This window comes from Ovis aries, chromosome 2 (genome assembly GCF_016772045.2).
Source record: "Ovis aries strain OAR_USU_Benz2616 breed Rambouillet chromosome 2, ARS-UI_Ramb_v3.0, whole genome shotgun sequence".
In the NCBI taxonomy this organism is placed as follows: Eukaryota; Metazoa; Chordata; class Mammalia; order Artiodactyla; family Bovidae; genus Ovis; species Ovis aries.
This window is the reverse complement of record NC_056055.1, coordinates 52013631-52040202: the sequence shown is the minus strand read 5'-3', so window position 1 is coordinate 52040202 and position 26572 is coordinate 52013631. Positions and strand designations below refer to the sequence as shown.

Here is a 26572-nt window from a genome sequence, read left to right as displayed (position 1 = left end):
TCCATTCTGTGTAACAAATATTTCCTGACGGTCTTCTTTGAGATACTGAAAAGCATGAACAAAGATCTATGAAACTTGGTCATTTTCCCCTAGGGCCAGATTTCTTGCTGGAGACAGATATATGGCTATCTAAAAAGGGGAAAGGGCTTCCCTGGTAGTTCAGCATACATTTACATGTATTCCATTTTCCCTTCAAACCCCTTCCATCCAGGCTGCCACATAACATTGAGCAGAATTCCCTGTGCTGTCCCTTGTTGGTTATCCATTTTAAATATAGCAGGGTGTACATACATGACCATCCCAAACTCCTTAACATGTGTATATGTGGCTGAGTCCCTTCACTGTTCACCTGAAACTGTCAAAACATTGTTAATTGGCTATACCCCAATGCAAAATAAAAAATTCAAAAAAATGAAAATAAAAAGGGGAAAGGGTGAGGGATGCCATTTTATAACAGGTATAAGTGAAGTTAATGCAGGAGTGGATGTGGGATTTGGGAGAACATCTTACAGGAAGTGAGGTTTGAGCTGGGCTTTGAAAGGTAAGAAGCACTTGAGAAAGCCATGTGGGAGAGGGTGTGTCTGGTGGACGGTATCAGCAAAGGCATAATGGGAGCAGCACGGGGAGAAATGATCAGAAGTTTTCTGTGTCTGGACCATTAGGTCTCTAACTCCCTTTTGTAGGGAGGCCGCCTACATCAGCTCCTATTTCTGGGAAATAGCACAGGGTTGAAAGTGGCAGAGGCAGTTGGCTTATTGCCTGCTCTATAGAACAACCAAGGCTAAGGGGACAGAGTTCAATCTGCAGTTATTTATTTGACTTAATAGTTTTTCCTGTATCCTACCCTGGAGAATGCTTTAAAAATCAGTGCCCAAACTACAAGAGTAGTTTTGGGAAGTGATGGAGTTGTAGTAGTTCCGGTTTCTTGAAGGCTAAGGAGCTCTGATTCTGCAGGATCAAAGAGAAGGGGTGTTAGCAGTAGCTGCTGCTCCTGTTTTGGGGAACTGTGAGCATGTGTGCTTCTCCCTGGAGAGGGGGATGAATGGGGCAGTGGGCTGGAGCCGGCCAGGGTAGCCAGGACAGCACGTGTTTCTCCCCATTCCATCTCACAAAGCCTCCGCTAAACTACGGGGTTGCAGAGTCGGACACGACTGAGCGACTTTAGCTCACCTCACCTCACCTCAAACTTTATGGGGTAGCAGTTACTGCCTTGGCTCTACTAGCAATGCTGCCTGGGACAGCAGTTCCTGGCCTCACAGAGCCACAGCCCCCTGGTTAGCAGCAGGATACAAGGAGAACAGTGCTAAGATCCCTTTGTAGCTTCAGCTTTAGTGAACATATGTGGAGTGGGAAGGAGGCTTGGTCTTTGGGCAGCTCAGGGACAATGTTCCAGTTATACTTTTGAAAAATATATGGTTGACCTCTTGAGTTGTTCCCTTTTTTTGCTACTCTTTCTGTAAAGTAGCACTCTGTTTTTTGTTCTGAAAATAACTTTAGTATTATAAGCTGCTAGTATGTTTTACCATACTCTTTTTGGGGGTTGGGGGTACTCCATGCTAAAGAAATAAACTGACAGACAAATTTCTCCAAAGATGAAGAAAAATGGATCTGTTAGGTGTTAATAGCCTGAAATCTTAAACCTTCTAGAAGTTTAGAAAGACAGTGTGGGGACACATGGTCCTAGAGTTCTCCTCTCTGCTTCTTGTTTTCATATTTAAATTTTCACTAAAACATCTCTCGCCCTGGCTGTGTCCATGGAATCTCTCTCGGGGTGGGGGAAGCCTTAGCTATGGACTTAGTGCACTGGTTTACAACCCTGGCAGCATAACAGCATCACTTGGGGTGCTTTAAAAACCATCAGGTCCAGCCCCCAGAGAAGTTAAATCAGAATCTCATTGATATTTTAAAACTCTAGGATCTCTACTTTATGCCTATGGACTTCAGCGAATTACTTAGCCTCTCTGTATGTCAGCTTCTTCATCTGTAAAATAGGTAATAGTATTCACAACACATGGTTGTCAGGATTAAATGAGTTAGTTCATTTAGTGTAATGTTCAGTAAATGTTAGCTATTATGACTGACATGCATTTCTAAATTTGGTTTGCCAATATTTTGTCCAGGACTTAAAATTTGTTCAGAGATGAATATGTAGTTTTCCTTTCTAGAATTCTTTTGGTTTTTTTTTTTTTGGCTTCAAGATTTTACTAGCCGCATAAGGTTAATTGGGGACTATTCTTCCTTTTACTGTTTATTTTGTGTATGTGTGTGTGAGTGTGGAGAGGTGGTTTAAGCTTGAAATTTTTGGGTGTTATGGAATATGCTTGAAAATCCATCTCCAACAGTGACTTCTTTATGGGAAGATTTTAAAATAGTAAGATCTCAGTACTTTACTGAAAGCTCTCCAGGGGCTTCTTTCCTACTTTACTCAAGCCGGAGTGTAAGCTGTAGGCATCATCCTAGGTAAACTGGCTTTCCATTATCTCAGCGTCCTCACTGCTTACTCATCTTAGGATGTAATTCTTAAATCTTAAACAGTTTCTATACACCTATCTGTGCCAGGCAGTTTTCTAGATGCTTGGGATATGTCACTATCTGTGAGTAAAACAGAGGAAAGTCCCTGCCCCCATGGAGTTTATATTACAGTGGCAGGGAAAAAAATACTGATAGTGGTAGAAAGAGGTAATAGGTATAATGAATAAACTGTATTAAAAGATGATCGACTTCCCTGGTGGCTTGGACAGTAAAAGCGTCTGCCTATAATGCGGGAGACCCAGGTTCAATCCCTGGGTCGAGAAGATCCCCTGGAGAAGGAAATAGCAACCCACTCCAGTACTCTTGCCTGGAAAATCCCATGGACGGAGAAGCCTGGTAGGCTACAGTCCATGGGTTTGCAAAGAGTCAGACACGACTGAGCCATTTCACTTTCACTTTCACGTGCTTTAGAAAAAAGAAAAAATTGAGCAGGGTAAAGAGGAATCAGGAGAATAGATGGAGAAGTGTGAAGGGAAAAAGAAGGGCTGGTTGCATTCAGTTCAGTTCAGTCTCTCAGTCGGATCCGACTCTTTGCGACCCCATGAACTACAGCACGCCAGGCCTCCCTGTCCATCACCAACTGCCGGAGTCTACCCAAACCCATATCCATTGAGTCGGTGATGCCATCCAACCATCTCATCCTCTGTTGTCCCCTTCTTCTCCTGCCCTCAATCTTTCCCAGCATCAGGGTCTTTTCGAATGAGTCAGCTCTTCGCATCAGGTGGCCAAAGTATTGGAGTTTCAGCTTCAACATCAGTCCTTCCAGTGAACATCCAGGACTGATCTCCTTTAGGATGGATTGGTTGGATCTCCTTGCAGTCCAAGGGACTCTCAAGAGTCTTCTCCAACACCACAGTTCAAAAGCATCAATTCTTCAATGCTCAGCTTTCTTTATAGTCCAACTCTCACATCCATCCATGACTACTGGAAAAACCATAGCCTTGACTAGACGGACCTTTGTTGGCAAAGTAATGTCTCTGCTTTTTAATATGCTATCTAGGTTGGTCAGAACTTTCCTTCCAAGGAGTAAGCGTCTTTTCATGGCTGCAGTCACCATCTGCAGTGATTTTGGAACCCAAACAAATAGAGTCAGCCACTATTTCCACTGTTTCCCCATCTATTTGCCATGAAGTGATGGGATCAGATGCCATGATCCTGGTTGAATTATTAAATATTAAATAAGGTAGTCAGAGGTGAGATTTAAGCAAGATTTGGTGAGAAGGAGGTGAGAATGTTAGTCAAGTGGTCATCGAGGCAGAGAATATTTCAGGCAGGAGAGCAGAGCAAAGGCTGGTAGGTAGAAGCGTGCCTGGTGTAATCCAGGGAGAGCAGAGGGGCCATGCCACTGGAGTGGGGTTGAGTAGGAGAGCTGCAGAAATGAAGTCTCAGAGGCTCGGAGCTCCAGCTGCCCTGGGCTCGGTAGCTTTCAAAGATTCTGGCTTTTTCTCTAAGTGAAATAGGGAACCACCAGAGGGTTCTGAGCAGAAAACAGACATGGTCTTGTTCAGATTTTATCAAGACCACAGTGGCTACTGTGTGGAGATAGGCTATAAAGAGCAAAGAGGAGAACCAGGGAGATGGGTGAGGGGAATGTGGCAGTAATTTTCAGACGAGACGGTAGCCATCGAGGTAGTGAGAAGTGGTTGGATTCTAGGTGTCTTTTTTTTTTTTCATTATTTTAAAATGAACACAGAGTAAAATAAAAATTTTGTGTGTAACAGTTTACAGATTTTAACACAGATTCATGTAGCCACCTCCATAGTCAGGATATATGTTTAGACTAATCTGTTGTCTTTTGAAGGTATTGCTAAGTGTAATTTGCTGATGGATGGGAGGAGGGGAGTAACCTGAGCAACCAGAAAGTTGGAATTGCCATCAACTGAGATGGAGAAGATTCCTGGTAGAGCACCGACGACAAGGAGTTCAGTTTTGAGCATAACGAATGTGTCTGTTTTGTCTAAATTTTTTAGTTTATTGGCATAATGTTGTTTATTTAACCTCTTACAAAGTGTATATCAGATGTTTATGTATTTTTTGCAGATTAATCTATATAAGGAATCTTTTATTTTATCTCTTTATGCTACCCCTTTCCCAGTTTTGTCATACAGATGGTAGCATACCACAAACACTGTTCTGTATCTTGTCTTCTAACGGTATGTGTTGGAAATCATACCATTTCATACCCAGCTCAGAACTTTTCATAGAATTTTTTTTTCTTAAAAAAAAAATTTTAATTAGAGGCTAATTACTTTACAATATTGTGGTGGTTTTTGCCATATATTCATATGAATCAACCATGGGTGTACTCCCTCCCACCTCCCTCCCCATCCCGTCCCTCAGGGTCATCCTGGTGCACCAGCCCTGAGCACCCTGTCTCATGCATTGAACCTGGGCTGGCGATCTATTTCACATATGATAATATACATGTTCCAATGCTATTCTCTCAAATCATCCCACCCTCGCCTTCTCCCACAGAGTCCAAAAGTCTGTTCTTTATATCTGTGTCTCTTTTGCTGTCTTGCATATAGGGTCATCGTTACCATATTTCTAAATTCCATATATTCATAGAATTGCAGTATATTGCACTTTAATTTATCTAAACCAGCCTTAATTTATGTACCTTAATTTAAATTGTGTACTTTATCTGAAATATAAATTAAAAAAATTTTTATAGATAAATTATATACCTTAATTTATCTAAACAATCCTAGGTTAATGGGTATTTAAGTAGTTTCTAAGTAGTCATTTTGTACCTTGTGCATATAAGAAAATTCCTTAAAGGGTTATGGGTCAGTTGCTCAGTCGTGTAGTCGTGTCTCACTCTGCGACCACATAGACTACAGCATGCCAGGCTTCTCTGTCCTTTACCAACTCCCAGAGTTTGCTCAAACTCGTGTCCATTGAAGTCGGTGATGTCATCCAACCATCTCATCCTCTGTCGTCCCCTTCTCCTCCTGCCCTCAATCTTTCCCAGCATCAGGGTCTTTTCCAGTGAGTCAGCTCTTCGCGTCAGGTGGCCAGATTATTGCAGTTTCAGCTTCAACATCAGTCCTTCCAATGAATATTCAGGGTTGATTTCCTTTAGGGTTGACTGGTTTAATCTCCTTGCAGTCCAAGGGACTGTCAAGAGTCTTCTCCAGCACCACAGTTCGAAGGTATCAGTTCTTTGGTGCTAAGCCTTTTTATTGTCCAGCTCTCACATCCGTACATGACTACTGGAAAAACCATAGCTTTGACTATACAGACCTTTGTTGGCAAAGTAATGTCTCTGTTTTTAATACTCTGTCTAGGTTTGTCATTGCTTTTCTTCCAAGGAGCAGGCATATTTTAATTTCATAGCTGCAGTCACCATCCACAGTGATTATGGAGCCCGAGAAAATAAAAGTACATCACTGTTTCCATTGTTTCCCCATCTATTTGCCGTGAAGTTATGGGACCAGATGCCATGATCTTAGTTTTTTGAAGGTTGAGTTTTATTTTAAACCAGTGTTTTTGCTCTCCTCTTTCACCTTCATCAAGAGGCTCTTAGTTCCTCTTTGCTTTCTGCCATAAGTGTGGCGTCATCATCTGCATATCTGAGGTTATTGAAATTTCTCCCTACAATCTTGATTCCAGCTTGTGCTTCATCCAGCCTGGCGTTTCACATGATGTACTCTGTATGTAAGTTAAATAAGTAAGGTGACAATATACAGCCTTTACGTACTCCTTTCCCAATTTGAAACCAGTCTGTTGTTCCATGTCCAGTTCTAACTGTTGCATCTTGACCTGCATATAGGTTTTACAGGAGGCAGGTCAGGTGGTCTGATATTCCCATCTCTTTAAGAATTTTCCATAGTTTTTGTGATCCACACAGTCAAAACTTGGATCTAACACCTACAAATTTAGTACTAACATACAAATTTCAGTGTTCTCTACTTTTATTTATTTATTGAAAGCACTAGTGGATTCTGGGTGAATCCTTTGAGGGAGAGAACTTACCTTAAGATAAAATAAAAGTGTTATATCCTAATAGTATCTGTTAGATCCAAGTTTTGATATTTAGGGTAAATCAAATATTTCTGCCATGCAATGAGTAGAAAATGTCTAATTCTTGTTCAATAGAGATTTAGCCTTCCTAATTAATATTATTTACTAATATTAAATTAATACTTAAATTAATACTAATATTTAAATTAATATTATTTACTAATACTGTATATTCTTTGTTTCTCTTACTATGAATTTCAGTTTTTTAGTTTTTCATATATTTGCAAGTTGAAAATTGATTCAAATTAGGACTTTTATGCATTATTGTGGAATTTAATTTCACACATTATAGATTTTGAAATTTATTGTAATCTTGGCTCAAAACTATTGTTCCGAGTCACGGTGTAATACAGTCTGCTGCTTGAATCTAATTAAGGTGTCGTATCACTTGCATGCAGTATGTATCTTTGACTAGAATGTTCTAAAATTCCTCAGTTGGGAATAGCACTCCCTCAGTTCTTGGTTTGATTGAAAAACCCAGCAGTATTTGACACGCTGTATGTAACTCTTGTTTAAAAGGCAGACTTTGTTTAGCTTTTGTGTTTTTTGACTGTTTTAACCAAAATGCTAAACTGCAGTTTCCAGCATGGTTACTAATAGACTGAGTATTAATGTTATTAATGTCACCTCTGTTCATTCAATATCACTTCATTCAAAGACAAGCGTGACTGTACTCCAGTTCTGGGTACACAAACATTAAGGAAATATAACTAATTTAGTAAATGAAAGTTGAGTAGCTTGAAAGTAAAATTGCTTTCTAACAAGTATGGATTATAATTTTAAGGGAAATGAGCAAGTTATCTCTTTATGAGATAATACTTTACAATTATAGAGCTGACTCCAGTACTGTTATGTGTTGGGGAGATCACCTGCTTTTCTTAGTACTGTATGGAAACTGAACAATTCCAAGCTCACCAGTATTCCCAGGATTATCTTGCTTATTAGCACACAGATCTTTTTTCCTTCCTCCCAACTGGTTTCACCCTCTATTACCTGTTTCTTGCTCTCATTTGCAAGGTAATCAGCTCTTAAATAAATAAGAATTCTCCAAAGACTGGATATAAACCAGGGTTAAGGGGCACAGGCTTGGTTGACACAGGGCCTTTTGTGGAGGTGCTCTTCCCCGGCGAAATTGTTTCTTTAAGGCCTTTTCTGTTTGACCATTTATAGATACATACTTTCAATATTTAAAGATGGAACCTTTCTCTCTACTTCTAGGTATCCTTAGACTTTCGAGCACAGTACCATACAATAGTATTATATCTTTCTTTACTATCTCTGCCCCTTTATTGCTCTGTAACAGTGTTTCTCAACTCTGGCACCAATGACATTTTGAACTGTATAATTCTTTGTAGTGGGGGACGTCCTGTGCATTGTGGGGTGTTTAGCAGTATCCCTGGCCTTCACCCACTAGATGCCAGTAGCGGCCTCCAAATCACGACAATCAAAAATGTCTCCTGACACTGCCAGATGTTCCCCGGGGGACAACATCACTCTCAGTCGAGAACCAGGGCCTTATAACATTGAATAGGTATTTGATTTCCCTGGCTGAGACATAGTTTCCTCACCTGTGTGATATGGTTAGTAATCCCTGCCCACCGCACAGGGTAGAATATATATACAAATGCTTTGTGTGTTTTTGAGTACTGTGCACAAATAAGTAGTTGGGGTAAGCCTGGCAGCAGAACTCAGCTCTGGACTCACAGGCTTCATGCTTCCTATGTTGATGGTGCTCTACAGAGCTGTTCTGTCCAAGTAGGGAAAGTGGGTGGGTGATAGGAGCAGGACTTGACTAGTTGATTTGTGCTTACCAAGTAGTCCTGAGATCCTGAGGCAGCTGTGATGGGGCAAAGCACTACTGAGGGGGCAGGTGCATCCTCAGAATGACTCGAGCCGTTTTTATTGTACTGAATATTTAGCACCCTGCCATGTATGGTTTTGGCTGCCGTGCCATCTTTGGTCTGCCCTATCTCTCTGCCCTTTGTAGCCCTATCTCCCACTTCTTTTTATTTCAGATTGGACGAACATTTATTGCCTCTTGTGCCAGCCACTTTGCCAAGTGTTTTCCCATACATTCTCTTTTATTCCTTTTAGTGGAATAATCCCGCATACAGTAATGCCCTGTAAGTAGCATCACTGAACTTGCTTCACAGACAGTAACAGTAGTAATGGTAATAGTAGTGAAGGCAGCCATAATAGTACAAACTAGCAGATACTGAGTTCTTAATTCTGTGCCTAACCCTGTGCTAAGTGCTTTTTATGTATTAAATCATTGAATGCTAGCAGCAGTTTACAGAGTTGATACTGTTATTGTATTTCTTTTCCAGATGAGGAAACTGAGGCACAGTGAGGTTACATAGCCCATCCACACAGCTAGTAAGTGGTAGGTCCTACATTTGGATATGACAGTTTGTCTCCAGAGCTTACTGCTTAGGAAACAGGGTCAGAAAAATGTCATAACTTGTACAGGTTCAAAGAGCAGATAAGAGGCAGACTGGGATTCAAATACAGAGTATGATTCCAGGCTTTGCCTGTTTCCAGTGCACCAAGCACCGTACATGTCATTCACTTGTCCTCCTTGCCTACCTGTGGGTAGTATTGCTTCTGTAAGTACTAGCTTATAGCACAGTACAGGGGATCTATTAAAAGAGACTTCATGAATTCAAGTTAGGATGATCAAAGGGGTGAGAAATAAGAGGCAAAGGGAAACTTGGAATCAGCCTGATGGCTCTTGTTATTCAGTTCTTTGGTCTGAAAATTCATCTTTATATCTGATTTCTGTAGAATTCTGCTATTTTTAGTTAAGAGTACTTGTGTTTTGGATGGTAGTTTTGGGATTTAATGGCATAACATTTATTATCATAGTTCTGGTTAGGAACTGTTATTTGTGTGTTGGAACAGACCAGAAAGGGCTGGAATCTGGAACCAGAATTCTCCTTGGGTAGGTAGGTGATGATAGGAGAGAGGTAATGCAAGTGAGTTAAACCCTTAGAGATGGTCTGTTAGTTTTCTACGGTTGTTGGCACAAAGTACTACAAGGTGGTGGCTTAAAATGGCAGATATTTATTCTTCCCGTTCTGGAGACTAGAAGTCTAAAACCAAGGTGTCAGCAGGCCATGGTCTCTGAAGGATCTGGAGAAACTCCTCTTTTGCCTCTCGCTGGCTTCTTGTGTTTGCCTGCAATCCTTAGCAGTCCTTGGTTTATAGGTGTGTCACTCCAGTCTCTGCCTCTGTTTTCGTGTGGCCTTCTCTCCTGTGTGTTTGTGTCTCTGCGTCTAAGTGCCCCCCTTCTTATAAGAATACCCCTCAGTTATTTTGGATTTAGGGCCCAGCCTAACCCAGTACATCTTAACTTGATTACTTCTGCAAAAGCCCTATTTTCAAATAAGGGTGCATTCACAGGTTCAGGTGGACTTAAGTTTTAGGGGGACAGTATTCAACCCTTTGCAGGCTGGTATCCAGAGAGTAAGCAGTAGATGGGTCTGCATCCAGTCAGCATGAGCAGAGACCCTCTGGAGTACATGGAGGTTCTGACCGTGAGCAAGACAAAGGACACTTGAGGCTGTGCAGGTTGTGACTGGAGACTCAGATCATGACTCTCCGATCAGTGTAAGTAGATAGTAGAGTCCTAACCCCAGGCTGTCTCTGTTTTCTACAGGACTCTGGTAAGAGCAAGCTATGGTATTTGAGGTACTAGACACACGATCAATTTGCCAAGAAAGAGAACATGTCAGGTACCCAGGGTTTGAATCATGAGAAACATCTAGATATGGAAATAAGGAAAAGCTGAGATAAGAGAGTGGGGCCAATCAAGTCACTGCCTGTCCTGCATGTGACTTGGTGCTGAGTCCCAGCAAGGTGGCTGAAGCATCTAAAAATCCCCCCTTCCCAGGGATAAGCCTGAGCCTAGGCAGCACTGAGCCTTCAGTGCTTGGTGGATAAAGGGTAGTAAGGAAAAGTGAATTAGAGGCTTCTCATTACAATTCAGAAACAAACTGTCAGCACCTGACATTGGCATGTGTTTAGGTGCCCTGGCAAGGCATAAATAGGCATGGGATCTCTGGGTGTAGTGAGTGCTTTAGATAAAGGAGAATGAAAACTTTAATAACATTAAATGTCATTTGTAAAATGAAAGCTCTTGCCCTTCCTAGGAAACACTTTGTAGGTCAACCTGTCTGCTCTCATCAGAGAGGCTAAGTAAGAGGTTGAGTTGCTTTAACATTAGCACCTTTTCTTTTTAAATAAATTGCTTGATAACATTTCTTTGGAACTTTGACTGTTTCTTAAACATAATCAAAGTCCAGCCTGTCGTGTAGGTCTCAGATTCTGAGTGATCTGTACTGTCCGTTTCTCCCCTCACCTTGAAGCTGGACAGGTTCCTGTGAGAACTGTGTCCTAGACAGTTCATGAGGACAGAGAATGCAGTGCTGCTGCTAGTTGCTGGCTTCCCCACCTGCCTGCCTCTACCGTTCAGCCTAGTTCAGTTACTGCTGGGTGTGTGTGTCCGCGCATGTGCGTGCTTGCCCTTGTTGGGGCAGTTTGTAATTTCCTTGGTTCTGTCTCACTGCAGCAAAAATTTGAAGCAACGGAGGGACCAGTGTCACAGCTCAGTTTTATTTGGCAAGCAAATACATCCTTGAGGCATGAGGGCTTGCCGACCCGAAAGATGCAAGAAGAGAGGCCAGAGGCTCAGTTTTGGCTCCTCTTTTTCTGTTTTTTCTCCTCCCCCTGAGCCTGCCCTGTGTAAAGTGGGCTAGCCAGGAGGGCTGTTTGTTTTTGACCTGTTTGTTTCTCTGGTCCTTGAACCTTCCTTTGTTCTATTTTCCCGGGCTTTTCCCTTCTTTGTCCTTTAGCCACCGCCATTCTGGACTACTTTTTCCTATTCTACCTACCTAACACCCTCGTCTCCCTGGACCTGTAATAGATTTCTAACTCAGGATCCTTATTCAGGTAATTTTGTCTTTGATTAGTTTTGGGGACCCTCTGGATTCTCTCAGACCATGTTCCTTAGTCCCCATAGTTATCACAAACAATTGTGTGATAAATATTACTATTCATAACAATAATAACTTTTTTATGCCAGATTATTTGCTTAGGATAAATTGCTAGAAGTGTAATTGCTGGATGAAGGATTTTTATACATATTTCCACAGTACTCTTCAGAAACGTTTATACTCTCGTATATGTAAGTGCTCTTGCCCCTGAACTCTAACACTGGATAATTTTTTTAAAAGTTTATCAATTTAGATCATATTTTTGTTTAAATTAATTACTTTTTTATTACTAGTTTAGTTGAACATGTTATCATGTTTATTGACCATTTAAAAGCTCTTGTTTTGGGAATTATGAATACTCTGTCCATTTTCTTTTGGAGTATATGCTTTTATCCTATTTCTTCATTTATTCAACAAATATTAATTGAGCACCTTTTATGTTAGGGCCAGATGATGTTCTAGGTGAACAGTATAGACAGAATCCCTGTGATTTTTTTAAAGTTAATATTCTAATGTAAATAGAATACATTAGAATATTTTCTAATGTATAAACAAATGTGTAGTATGACATTTATAAACAAATATGTGTTTATAAACAAACATGTAGTATGACATATTTAAACAATATGCTGGGTGTGTGTCTGTGCACAAAATAAATATATAGTATGACATATAAACAAATAAATAGAAAATAAATAAATATGTAGAAAACAAACGTGTAGTATGACAAGTGGAGATAAGGACTCTACAGAAGGTGCCTTGAAAGGGTGGTAGAGATGATGGTGCATAAGGATGCTATTTATAATGGTGGTTCGGGGAGACCTCATTGATACCACTGGTATTTAAGGGGAGACCTGAAGAAGATAAAGGTACAAGCTCTGCTGATATTGAGGAAAGCATGATAGTGGCGGGAACAAAGTGTGCAAAGGACCTAAGGCAGGCCTGTGTTTGACTTGTGGCGTGATCATAGTTTGGTGAGTGAGGGAGAGAGTGAGGAGGTGAGTTTGAGAGGTAGCAAGGGGTTGGGCCTGGAGCCAGAGTAAGGAATTTGGATTTCATTCTGAGTGAGATAGGGAGCCTTTAAAGAGTTTTGGATAGTGAAGTGACATGACCTGACCAAATGTTTTGAAAGAACATTGGTGCTGATGAGTAGAGACTAGACTGTGGGGAGCAGTGAAGGGCTCTGGAATACTAGCTGGGAGCCTCTTGCAGTATATCAGATGAAAGAGCCTGGAGGTGTGGGGCAGATAGTGACAGGGGTTTCTGGATATATAACACAGAACCGGTCGATTTGCTGATGGTTTGGATGTGAAGTGTGAAGGAAGGAGGAGCTAAAGATGGTCCAAGGTTGTTTCTTCTTGTTTTTGTGAAATATTTGTTTAGTTATTCGGCTGTGCTGGGTCTTAGCTGCCACCCTCAGGATCTTTGATCTTCACTGTGGCATTGAAGTTCTTTAGTTGCAGCCAGCAGGATCTTTAGTAGTGGCATGCAAACTCTTAATTGCAGCATGCGGGATCTAGTTCCCTGATGGGGATTGAACCCAGGCCTCTTGCACTGGGAGTGTGAAGTCTTAGCCACTGGACCTCCAAGGAAGCCCATGACCCAAGGTTTCTGAGCTGAGGAGTTGGCAAGGCAGTTGCCATTTGCTGTGAAGGGGAAATGTTGGAAGAAGAGGATTGGTGGTGATCTGTGAGAGCTCTTTACTTGATAAAGCAGGTTACTTTTTTGTCATTTAGGTGGAAAGGCTCTTCCCCTACTCAGTTTGTTGTTAATTAACTTTGTTAGTTGTGTTTTGCCACACAGAAATGTCAGCTTCTAATTGTGTCCTCTGCTAATCTTTATGGTTTTTGGTATTGCTGTCATGTCTAGACGGGTTCTAAAAGCTAATCACCATGCTTTCAGTATTCTCATGGTTTTGTATTTGCATTTAACTCTTTAATCTGGGTAGAATTAATTTTGATGTAGATTGTGAATTACAGTTCAATCTTAATTTTCTCATACAATTAACCTGTTATCCTAGCATCATTAAACAATTTGTTCTCTGCTAAGAGAAATGATTCTGTCATTTCCTTTGAATTGGGAAAGAGGGGTGTGTGACAGGTTGTGTGAAGAGGTACTATTCCATCATGTGTTAGTGTTTAGCGAGCCCCTAGTCTTGTTTTGGTTGATGGCTTAGTGACTGTAATGTCGAACAGGTTGTGAACATTTGTCTCCTGAGTCTCTTCCATTCCCTAAAGGGGTGGCTTTATTCAGTGGCAGTTTTTCGGTGATAGTGAGTTCTGCCTCGTAGATGATATGTGACCTGTTTGTAACCACGGCCTGTGTCCAATTACCAAATATGCTTTTCTGTGACCTAATTTTGTCAACTGACAGTTCTTCTGGGATTATAAACTAAAATTTGCTTTAGCAATATGAACATTGATTACACTGTATACTTCTGTCCACTAATAATACTGTAGATTCCAAAGGCCTGTAAGATATATGTTTGCCATGTCTTAAAGTTGGGTGACGTCTTCAAGCTTGGAAGTAAATCTCTAGCATGTTGTTAACTGTAGAAATTTTTGTTAAGGCTGATTGAACCTAAATCTCTTTAATGCTTTTCTTGTTTTTTGTAGAGAGGGAAATATGATGTTCCAAAGTGGCTGTCTCCTAGTAGCGTTCTACTTCTTCAGCAAATGCTACAGGTAATCTTTGTTATTTATTTTTAAATAATAGAAATCTATTGCAGTTATTTGATTTTAAGATGTCTGTGGTGTTACTACATTTATACATCACCTTTAAAAAATTCTATTCATTATATCTGTTCTGCACATACTCTCTACTGGTGCTTTCTTTGCAAATGCAATTTTTTTTTTTTTGGCCATACCACATGGCATGTGAGATCTTCCCTGATCAGGGATCGAACCCCCATCCCCTGTAGTAGAAGTGTGGAGTTTTAACCACTGGACCTCCAGGGAAGACCTGCATTTTTTTTTTTTAAGACAGCTAATGTATGTCTTTGGTGATTTGGTTTTTCTTCCCTTTTCTTGAGAATTGTCAGTTTAATTGGCTCTTGTTCCACTGTTTTCTGTGTTCTTGCTCCCACTCTTTGTATGCTAGGTATATAGTGGATATGGAATAAATGCTTGAATGAGCTGATGTACAACTGAGTGGTCCCTTGATCTAGTGCTGTGGTTCTCAAACTTTAGCATGTACCAGAATTGCCAGATGGGCTTATTAAAACCCAGATTGCTGAGCTTCAGATGGAGAGTGTCTGATTCTATAGATCTGGAGCAGCACTAAGAGTTTGCATTTCTAACAAGCTCCCAGATGACACTGATGCTGCTGGTCTTGGGGGGCCACATTTAAGAATCACTGATTTGATGTAATGACCTCTCAAGGTGAAAGATAGGAGTGCTGAAGGCTAGTTATCCTCCCTACCGATCAATAGGCATGCTACCTAACCTGGTTCTGACCTGAAAATGGGGATTCTGAGCTTGGCCTCACTGCTTCATAGAGTTATGTGGATAAAATGAGATTAATAGGAAACACTTTGAAAATACGAGTACCTTATTAGTGCGGTATGTTTTTCATGATTATGTATTTCAGTTTTCCATCTATTAAGCCATCTCTACTTTTTATTCAAAATTTACTTCAAGCTCACCCACCTTGATTAAGTAGGCCAGACCACCAAGTCTCCATAATGAGAGTGAAAACACCTCATCCTTTCTTCTAAACTCCCCAAAACTTAATCTGTGTTGATTAATTTTCCTTTCCTCACATTTGAAAATTACAAATGGAAAAGAAAGGTATGCTTTTCAACTTGTTCTATGTGATTGTAAACTCACCGGAGGTAGAGACTGCATATTCAGTGTGAATGCCCTGCATTGTGGCTGCTTGAATATTAAATTGGTGGATATTTCCTGTGAATAGGTTTTCCAGCAAAAGACTATTACATCATACAATAGATTGACTGAACTTCATGAATAATGTCCATACCAATGAAGTTCATGTTTGTTAAACATTTATCTTCTAAGCCGTGTAGGTTGCTACAGTTCTCTTGCTTCTATTCCCTTTTTAAAAGAATTTATTCCAAGGCCATTTTAAGGTCTTTGACAGTATTTTTGTGATGATAAAAGTTTACATCTGTTCTGATGAATTTTGAGTGCTCAGGAGAAAAATGTGTTCTATGTTATTTGAAATGTTAATCTCCAGCTACCTCTCAATGGCCACTAGGTGGACCCAAAGAAACGGATTTCTATGAAAAATCTCTTGAACCACCCCTGGATCATGCACGATTACAACTGTCCTGTTGAGTGGCAAAGCAAGGCTCCTGTGAGTAGAATTACAAAACAAACCAAAAACTTTGTGTGGATTCAGGATGTACAGTGATGTGTTCTAAGTATAAAAGAAAATATATTTTGTAGACTTATTCGTCAGATTGCTGTTTGGGAGACTGTAACTGAATTATACATTCACCTGTCAATCTCTCGGACAGTGATGCCTAACCAGGCCGGCACATGAGAATCACAAGGACCTTAAAAAGTGCCTGTGCCTCCTCCCGCAACAATTAATGGATATTTTAAAAAGCTCCCAGGCGTCTCTCGCATAGTCAGGATTGTGAACAGTGCTCTGAGAATCTTGGGCAGGTTACTTAACTTTTCCAAGCCTATATGTTCGTCTGTAAAAAGTAGGTTAAAGCTGTTCTTTGTCTACTTCCCAGAGTAGTTATGAGGTTGTGGTGGTTCTCATACTTTTAAGTCTGAGGCCCCCTTTATGCTCTTAATATTAATGTATTAAAATATTTATTAACTGATTCACTTAAAAGTAACAGTACTATACCTGTTACAGTTTATCACAAATAAATACTTTTATGGAAAATGGCTATTTAAAAAATAAATGTGGTGGGAAGAATAGCATTGTTGTACATCTTTGCAAGTTTCTTTAAAGTTTAGCTTAAAGGGAGGCACTTGGATCTCACTTGCTTCTGCATTCTCTGTTTTGTTATGTTGCTTTGATTGGAGATCTTCCGGGGTCTGCAGACCACACCACTCCCCGAGAACTGCTTTAATATATATATATGAAAGAACTTTAACACAGAGTGCTATGCAAGTTTAAGCAATTAGAGTAACAAATATTCCTACATTACTGTTATAAAAATATGTTTTAACAAATGAAGTTTGAACTTGATAAAAATGTGTTACTAAAGAATATGTGTAATTTAAAAAATTATAGTTAATTTAAAATATTGTGTTAGTTTTAGATGTACAGCAAAGTGATTCAGTTATGAATATATATATATTTCAAATTATTTTCCATTATAGGTTATTATAAGATATTGACTACTAGTTCCCTGTGTTACACAGTAAATCTTTACAGTTTGTTTTATGTAAGGGGTAGCCACATTTTGTATATTAATGAACTATTGCTACATTAAACAAAAACAAATTTAGTGATTTAAAACAATAAGAGTTTACAGTTTCTGTGGATCGGTAATTTGAGGCTCAGCTGGGCTGTTCTTGTGTGGGTCTTACCTGAGGTCACTCGTGTGGCTGCAGTCAACTGGTGACTCTAACGGCTGGATTGTAAGATTCACTCAAAAGACCAGCTGTTGGGACTCTCCTGGTGCTTCAGTGGTTAAGACTCCATGCTTCTATTGCAGGAAGCATGGTTTTGATCCCTGGTCAAGGAACTAAGATCCCGCATGTGACATAGCATGGCCAAAAAACCCCCCAGCTGTTTATGCTGGTTATTTGTTGGGTCACACTGTGTCCAGCAGGCTACTCTGGGCTTCTTGATATGGTGGCTGGATTCCAAAAGAAGCAAGAAAGTGGGCAAGCCCTAACACTCAAGCATTTCTCAAGCCTCTGCTTTCATTGTACTTACTAATGTCTGGCCAAAGCAAGCCACAAGGCAAAACCCAGAGCCAGTATGGCAGGCGTAGGCGTCAGAGTTGGTACAGTTCTTATCCCCTTTTCATAGACAAGGAAATCAATAAGTTAAACATAACTATTTAAGAAATAAATACAGTGAGAAGAGTGGCACTGCTCTATGTCTTTGAAAATTTCTTTAAAGTCTAGCTTAATAGAAGACACTTGGGTATTCATCTGCTTCTACACTCTGTTTTAATACATTGTTTTGGTTAAAGCATCTGAAGAAAATGTAGCCTCACACAGGTGTGTAGTTAGAAAAACATTTTAATGCTTTAAAGGAGAAGTGTTTTAATAGCTTTATCAGATAATTGGGGATATTTTTTGATAATCTAAAATGTCTACAGTGAAGTGGAGTTTGTGCATGGGTCAACAGAATAGTTTGGAGACATGCCACATTGTAGACCTGATACAGCTGTAGGGTATTTGCTTTCTGGAAGAATCACACCAATAAATATAAATACTTGGAAAAATAGGCTGTTTGTTTTTAACCCCTTCTCACTAGTCTGTCCCCTATTAGGACCACACAGCCTGATCTGAAATCCCTCCTGATTCGCCTGTGATTGTCAGTCTCTGAAATTTCTTTTCTCCCTTTTTCCTTTCACCCTTTAAGACATCTTCAGTATCTACTGAGCAAACACAATTAGAGCAGCAGCTTAATGCTAATAAGTGAGAGCCTACAGACAGCAGAACGTGTGCTCTCCTAGCAGTGTGGCAGCAGGGCCAGGGAGCTATGCTGTGCCCCTTGTGGGATGGTGACCATGTGTGGTGCCAATGCCTGTGTTCAGCCATTGGGGGTCATCATTTCTCCATGTGTGGGAGGGCTCTGCATGTCTTCTCGGCCGTGATCCTTAACAGGGGAGGATGTGCTACTGTTTGCAATAGAATAGATGCCAAAATGAAGAAAATCTCTGATTTCAACAGCACGAAGATTATTTTAAATTGGGGCATTGTATAAAGTAGGATACATAATTTTGAGGTTTTCAGTGTTCTGAAAATGTATATGATTTCCCTTACATATTAGTATAATAATTGCTCATATATATTGAATGTTTACTATAATAGAAAAGTGTGCTGTTATAGTACTATAGTATAATAATAGAGCCCTTAGGATACTACCCTTAAGGGCTTTATGTTTTTAACTCTTTTAATTCATTTAACCCTCATACAAACCCTCTGAAGTGGATACTGTTATTGTCCCCATTTGCAGATGAAGCAGTTGAACACAGAATCATAAGATAACTTGCCCAAGGTCAAATAACTAGTAAGTGTAGAACCAGAATCTTAACCCAAACAGAAGGGCTCCAGAACATAATGGATCTGACAGGTCAACAGCTGAAACTCAGGTCCTGTATTCTGTGTAGCAGTAGCCTTTGTGAGGAGCGTTACTTGTCTGGTCTCTGTTGGAATAGCTATTGGAACAGAGTCTCAGAGAGGTGGCATTGTGGTGTGGTAGGAAGAACCCTAGGCTAGGGTGAAAAATGCCCATCTTGGGCAAATGGCATAAATTTTTCTGAGTCTTCATTTTCCCACCTCTAATGTGGGTATTCTAACGTCAGTCTCTTCTGTATGTTTGGATTATGTTTTGTCATTTATAGAGTGCTTTGAATGTAATGTCATTCATCTGTTTTGTCTGCCTTACTGAGCTATTGCAGGGATCAAATGAGTTATATATAGAAGAGCTATAAGGGATTATTGCTTTTTGAAGTATTCACTTGTCTGCCTCAATATTGTCTTTCATCAAGGGTGAACTATAAAAAATAATTCAGATTTACTTGGATATTTAAGGTAGAGATGTTGTTCTGTAACTGTATGCATGTTTTATCATTTTCACACGTAGCTGTAGTACTCAAGTATTATATCAAATAGAAGTTATATTCAGTTCCATTTTCTGCCCTACTGAACAGGAAATGTAGTAGGCACGGATAATCCAAAATAATTGGCTAGCTTTTGGTACACATTTTTGTACTTAATTTGACTGGAGCGTGTGTGGCTGAGAATTCAGAGTACTTAAAGTATTGAACCTTTTTGAAAAACCCAACTTGAGAAACCGTATTTTTCAGACTTTGGTGTCTTGGCCCACTCTTTTCATTCTTTCTAATTCAAGAGCCCAGCAAAGAAGATCGCATCTCCTTCCTACTCTTCCTTCCTTTCCTCCACGTACCCTGTGGTAAAAGTACAGAGCAAGAGGTTGTGGGGGAGAGGTTTTTGTTTTTATGAGAGTAACTTAAGATCATGGTGGGAACCCTAGAAATCCTGTCTTTCATGCTTGAGCAGTGATATCAACAAGAAGATACCCAACTGAGTTGTAAAGTGTCTGGGCTTCTGAGTTCTTCCTAAGTGGGAATCTACAGTTAGGGGAACTGCTAAAGTCAAACCATTACAAGGAAAACTTACTTGTGGCATTGTTGACTTTCCTAGAACCATCAGTATAAACCTTTGTGGTTGACTTTCCTAGAACCATCAGTATTCCATAGCCCGTGAGGTACCAGCCAGTCATACAGGTCATTGTTTGTACCATCCCTGTAGTTTCATGGTGGCAGCATGATTTTCCCTTGAGTCTATTGTGACAACTATGGTATCACAGAACAAGGGAAGGTCATGATAGTGCTCTGCCTTCTGCCAGGCAAACCTCTCTTGGATCTTGAGCATGAGTGACAGCCTGAACTATGTGACCGAAAGAAAGGACCAGAATGGGTGGGAGGAGTTAATCATTGAAACAGTTGTTAAAGGGACTGGAAAAGAGAATGGTTGGAGAAGAAAGGTTGTTGATAATAGGAATATTCAAATTTATGAAAGGCTCTTATACCAAAGAGGAAATAGAATTAAGACTGTTAGTAAAAATAGTTAACCATTTTTTGAGGGCCTCTCTGTTTAGGTATTCCACATAGCTTGCATATGTTACATGGCAGGTGCCATCTCATCATCATTTTACAGATGATGAAACTGAGACTAAGGGTGGTGTAATAACATGCTCAAGATCACACAGTTCTTTTGTGATATAATGGTTAAAACCAAGGTCATCTACTTCTAAAGTCTGTCAGCTGTTGGATTGTAGCTATTCACAGTGGATAGGAATCAGGAGACAAATCTTAGGAGGAAGAAGCTAACCATCCCAGCTGTTCTGGAGATGAAGACTAAGTAGAAAGTGAAACCTCACTTACTGGGGCTATTGTGAAGTGAATTCTTACATTGGAAATATGACTTCATAATTACATTCCTTATAATTCTCTTCCTATGTGATTTTCTGAACTCCTGTTGGAGGGACAGGCCAGACTCTACCTGCCTTTTCATTCTCAGTGATCCTTGTTTGGTTCTGAGAACCTATTTTTGGTCCCATCTCTGGTGAGGTCTCATCCTGCAGGGGTCAGACTACTTGGATCACTTCTGTCCTTAATCAAAATAATGTTTGTGTGGAGGCAGTATCACTTCTTCCTTCTAACAATTGTGCTTGGCCAGTGCCTTGTGCAGCATCTGTGGCACCATCAGAAGGGCTCCTTGGATTGTGCTAAACCCAAACATAACCTGGGAGACTGTATGCTACAAGTCTGACTCACTCTTTACCCAGTCTCTTGTGCAGCTCCTAGTTTTCGATGCCTAGATGACTGCTCTTTGATGCAAATATCGGTCCCTGTCTTGCAGTAGGGGAGGAGCATAGAGTCCCTGAGCTGCCCAGCAGAATTGTAGCAGTCGATCAGATGATGATGGGGACATGAAAAGCTAGGAAAGAGAGCTCATCACCTTCTTGAACTGCTTATTGTTATCTGCTTATATCTCTAAAAATTGTGGAGGATGTTTATTCTTACCTAAGAGTTTGACAAACTCATGTTGTTTTTACATGTTGGTGTTTGATTTTAGAAGGTAATTATGATAATTGAAAGGTTTTAAAACCATAAATATTTTATTAATGTTAATAAAATTGTTAAAAATTTTTTCTAGCTTATTCACCTTGATGAAGATTGCGTAACAGAACTTTCTGTACATCACAGAAACAACAGGCAAACTATGGAGGATTTAATTTCACTGGTAAGAAATATAGCATGAATTTGAAAGTATTATCTTTTGTTTCATCTTTTTTTTTGTTTCATCAGTACATTAAAAATAGTATAGCATTTTTCAGGCCTAAGATTTTATCCTGGGTGAAAACACTGTATTGCACTTAGTCTATGTTTGTGTATATTTTCAACTCTTTTCTGATGTCTGCTAGATATCCTCTTTAGAAATGAGGTTGAACAAAGAGAATTACAGAGGAAAAAATATTAAGAAACAGATCAAATGAATCCAGAGAATTTTCAGAGTTCCAATTCTGACAACTTTAAATTCTTTAACACAGAAGTGTGATTCTGCTGTAGCAATGAGGTAAACACAAAGCAGTTTTCATTTTACCTGAAAGCATCCCACTAGCATCACATCACCCCCAACCTTATGAACCAGATACATGTGATTTCTGGTGTTGGATCATTTTTAGCTGTTTCAGATGCTTAATCACTAGATCCTATATGTAGTTTCTCCTGGAAACAGAGGCTGTCTCTGAGTACAGTCTGACATGACAGGCAGGGATCGCACCCAGCTTACCTCCTGGTTCAGTACCATGTCTTTCATCACCTATGAATTGTGTTTGCTTTTTCCTCTTTTCTAACTTGAAAGGTAAAGGCCTTAAGCAGATTTTTTTTTTTTAAGAACTAACCAAAACTTTGCTAAGCCACAAATTTTTTCAGTGAGGAGATACGAAAGAATTCTTTTGAATGACACAGTAAGTCTTTTGAAAGACAATTTCAGACAAATGGAACATATCTGGAAAACAGTGATACTTTACTTTTTCAATGGAATGAAAGGAAATGGCAAGAATTGGGAACTGCTGCTAGATATGTCAGGTCCTTCTTTTTTATTTTTTAAGTATTTATTTATTTGGCTACACCAGGTCTTAGTTGCAGCATGCGAACTCTTAGTTGTGGCATGTGGGATCCAGTTCCCTGACCAGGGATTGAACCCCAGCCCCCTGTATTAGGAGCAGGAGCCCTAGCCGCTGGACCACCAGGGAAGTCCCAGGTCCTTCGTCTGTTAGAGTGAAAATTTGAAGTTTTCACATAGACGAGTTTCATATAAACATGGCTTTTTCTTTGGGATGATCTTGAAAGCTTTATTTTGGATTCAAGAAATTGCTTTTTCAGTTGTTATTATAGAAATTTTCAAATATCTGTAGAGGGACTAGTATAATAACAATGATTTCCCATGCACTCATCTTCTAGCTTCAATTAACAGGTATTAACATTTTGCCAGTTTTATCTATATCCCAGCACTGTCCTCTGTCTGCCCTTTTTAGCTAAGACATTTCAAAGCAAATCCCATGTATCATGTTGTTTTATGCAGAAAAACTTTGGCAGGAGATTTACAAACTTTAAAACCTGAATCTGAAAAGTAACATACTCAAAACTTCAAGAATCTTTGGGTGAAAAGTCTTTAAAATAGTGTCCTTTATGTGGTCTCTACATATAGTTTTCAAACTTGAAGCTGAAATGGAAATAGGAATTATAAAACAATATAACGAAGCATGATAGAGATGGTTTTCTGGTATTACATCTCTCTAAATACCTCAGTTGTCTTGAAAGCTGGGTATGACAAACGTCAAGAATGTGTGAGGAGAGTAATAGTTTTCTTCTTGTGTACTTTCCCTTCATTCTTAAATGCCTGTTTGTACTTATTTTCCAGTCCTAGGGATGAGTAGGCAACCTCTTCAAAACCTTGGCTGAACATTGGAATCACCTAGGAACTTTAATCTTGATGCCTAAATCCCAACCCCAGAGATAATTATTTCATTGATCTGGGGTGTGGCCTAAGCATCAGAATTTTTAAAAGCTTCCCAGATGATTGCAGTAGGTGGACGGGGGTTGGGAGGTACTACTCTAGATTCTTGCTTTTCAAAGTGTGATCTATGACCAGCAGCATCAGCATCACTTTGTGCACCTCAGACCTGCTGAATCAGAATCTGCATCTTAGTAGAACCCATGTGATTCATCGTGAAGCACTGGTCTGAGTCAGTGGTTCTCAACTGGGAGTGATTTTTCCCCTCCAGGGACATTTTTGGTTGTCACACCTAGGGTATGTGTATATGCCAATATCACCTGGTGGGTAGAGGCCAGGGATGCTGCGATATATCCTATAGTACACAAAGTAAGCCCTGGCCACAAATTACCCAGGTCAATTATCAATAGTGTTGAAGTTGAGAAATCCTGGTCTGGGAAGTCTCATAGAATTCACATTGGTTCTAGGTACTTTCCAGTTTAAAGAGCCTTGGGAAAACCAGGTTTGAGATCAGCCATGGTTTGTTAATTTCTTTTTTTTTTTTTTTTTTCTGGTGTCTTGGGCACTCTGCTGTTATTTTTCAGGCTGGCTAGACAGGACAGAGATCAGTTTAATGTGATCCATGCTGGGTATGGGGCTACTGATCTTTGTGTAAAGAGAGAGAAACAATATTATTCACAAACATTCAACTTTTGGAACTACCACTTATCTACCTGAGCATTCTTAAACTGTTTTTTGTATTGGAAGTGAGAATCTCTCATGTGTCATGATTTTGAGCCATCTTGTTTTAACCCTCTTGAGATTTCCTCCAGTGGTGCTAGAGCTTCCACTTCATTGCTTTCCTCACTTTCCCCCTCGTCTTCCAGCTGTGAGTGGCTCTGGATTGTGGAGCAGCCAGTTATCTGGTTGGGGAACTTCACTGAAGGTCCCATGTGCACACAAGGACCTCCAGACTAAGACAGATCCTTTCCCCTCACCCCTGTGGTGTAAAGCCTCATGTATTCTGGTGACGGAGATTTCAAGATTGAGGGCCCTACTGTAGGAATATAAATGTCATTCCTTTCTCAAGACCCTGTTTTCTGGACACTGTTCTGTCTTACCCTTTCCTTACATGCTCTTTCTCATGCCCTTAAGACAGATGTCCTGGCTGACACGTCAGCCTCAGCAGGTGGTGTTCTGCACGTAGAACAAACTTCCTTATCTTCAAAGCCTTACAACATGACTTCCTCGTCCAAGAAGGAGACTCAATAAATATGCACTCAGGATTTTCTCGGGCAGTTGCTCTTTCGTGAGCTCTCCCTGCACTGTCTCTCATAATCCTGTGTGGTTGTGAGAATTAATTCAGGACGACACCGCTATACCCCAGGAGCAAGGTCAGGGAAAGGAGACTGGGCTGCTCCTCAGTTTATCAAACCCTCTGATCCAGTAGCTGCCTGTCTTCAGCCCAGGCAGTCCTTTAACATTTGGTTTGCTTGAACAATAACTGGGGATTTTAAAATGTTTTTCATTTCCTGGAAGTAGAACCTTCTTTATAACAAGTAAACCTTTTGCTTTACTCTCAGACATTTGACTTTCTAAAGAGGGAGCTGCTTAAAAGATAAGAGAGACATTGGTTGTGTTAGACTTGAGGATTGACATCACCTGGAAAGCGTAACTAATGCATTGATTTATCTGTTATTAAACACAGAACTCCCCTGTGCATATTATCATAATAAATGGTATGCAATAGCTGTGGCAAAAAAGTTATTAAAAGGATGCTTTTTTTGCCTAGGGAAATAGTTTCCAGGATGATTATTAAGCTCTGAGGTATGTTTAGAAAACTCCACCTAAAACTCATCATTTTCCCATTGTTGTTTACAATGCCTGGGTTATGCCATCATTGACAAGCAAGTGGCAACTTATTTCTGAAACATTGTTTCTAATCAGTTTATGGCATTGTTTCTAATCAGTTTATGGCATCAGTTTCAAAAAGGCATTTATCACACATGAGACCATAGATGTGGAAGGTGCAAAAAAAACCTTTAACATGGGAATTATCTGGCGATCCAGTGATTATGACTTGGTGCTTCATTGCTGGGGTGTAGAATTCAGTACCTGGTCAGGGAACTAAGATCCTACAAGCTATGCCGCATGACCAAATAAATAAATGAATAAACAGTTAAATAAATAAAACCTTTAACATAACCTTTGGAGAGGAGAGAGTTAGTTTTCACCCAGTTTCCAAGTACCTTCTCCATGAAACCTTTCCCATCCTTCTTCTCCCCAGCCTATCTGAATGAAAGGCATCGTTCCATGATAATTTATCACAGTGTTACACTTCTTCCACTAGATTGATACGTCCATTATGTGAATTTCAGAGTGTATACTACAGTTGTGGCTATCTGAAATGTTAGCAGATAAAACTTATTAATAAAATCAGAGGTGATAGTAGACCTCTTTGGGTCATGTGAGAGATGACATATGAGACATGACCCCTTTTTGAGAGATACATAGCATAAAATATTATTTAGTTTTAAATTTTAACACTTTCACAGGGCAGAGAGTCTCATAGTCTTGAGTACATTATTTAGAAACTTTGAGTTTTTCATGAGGATTGAACAGACATGTTTATATTCAACACCTCCTAAAACCTCACTAAAATAGTAATAAAGGAATAAAAAGGCAAACATTTCACAATGAAAGAGGAGATAAAAGAAATGTCGATAAAATTTTAGAAGTTATAAAATAGCTAAGTGGCAGCTGACCTAGCATTTTGGAGAAAACTGAAAGCAAAGTGCATGGAGTGGGAAAAGGCAGTAAGCAAATTGTTAGGGCCCTGGATCTCCAGAAAGGCTCAGGAACCAGAGGTCCTAGGAACCTCTGGAGTCAGGGAAGTGAGCAGGTTGGCAACCAGGAAGATTGGTTGGAAGTCCCTATTAGGAGCAATTAGACTCTAGGTCCCTTTCTTTACCTTGTGCTGCGTGATAACGTTTCCCCCACTCCAGCAGAAGACTGGAGAGACACTGAACAAGATGTGCTCTTGTACCAGATGCAGCTCAGGTGGGGGTGATGAGCCATTCTGAAATGGACGCATTGACACACACAGTCCCCTTACTGAACAGTGAACCACCATCTCTAACTCCCTTCCCTAGTCAACTCTGAGAATGCTGGGGTCAGGATTTTATCCTAACTGCAGTGGCGTTGGGGAAAATACTGGGAGACTCATCTCTAGGCAAAAGCTAAGAGAAAAGACCTATTATACCAATGGTTGGGAGTTCAACTTCCTGCCTGTTAACCTTAAAACAGGGCTTCCCAACCCCTGGGCCACAG

At 40.0% G+C, this 26572-nt stretch overlaps 1 protein-coding gene across 1 annotated transcript in view; it reads left to right on the top strand.

The window, feature by feature from the left end:
• MELK (maternal embryonic leucine zipper kinase) overlaps nucleotides 1-26572 on the top strand; it is a 71392-nt gene that overhangs the window by 18496 nt on the left and 26324 nt on the right. The window contains exons 9-11 of the mRNA XM_027964414.3: nucleotides 14168-14236; nucleotides 15768-15866; nucleotides 21401-21487. Of these exons, the coding sequence (XP_027820215.2) occupies nucleotides 14168-14236; nucleotides 15768-15866; nucleotides 21401-21487 (255 nt within the window). The remainder of the gene's footprint in view (nucleotides 1-14167; nucleotides 14237-15767; nucleotides 15867-21400; nucleotides 21488-26572) is intronic.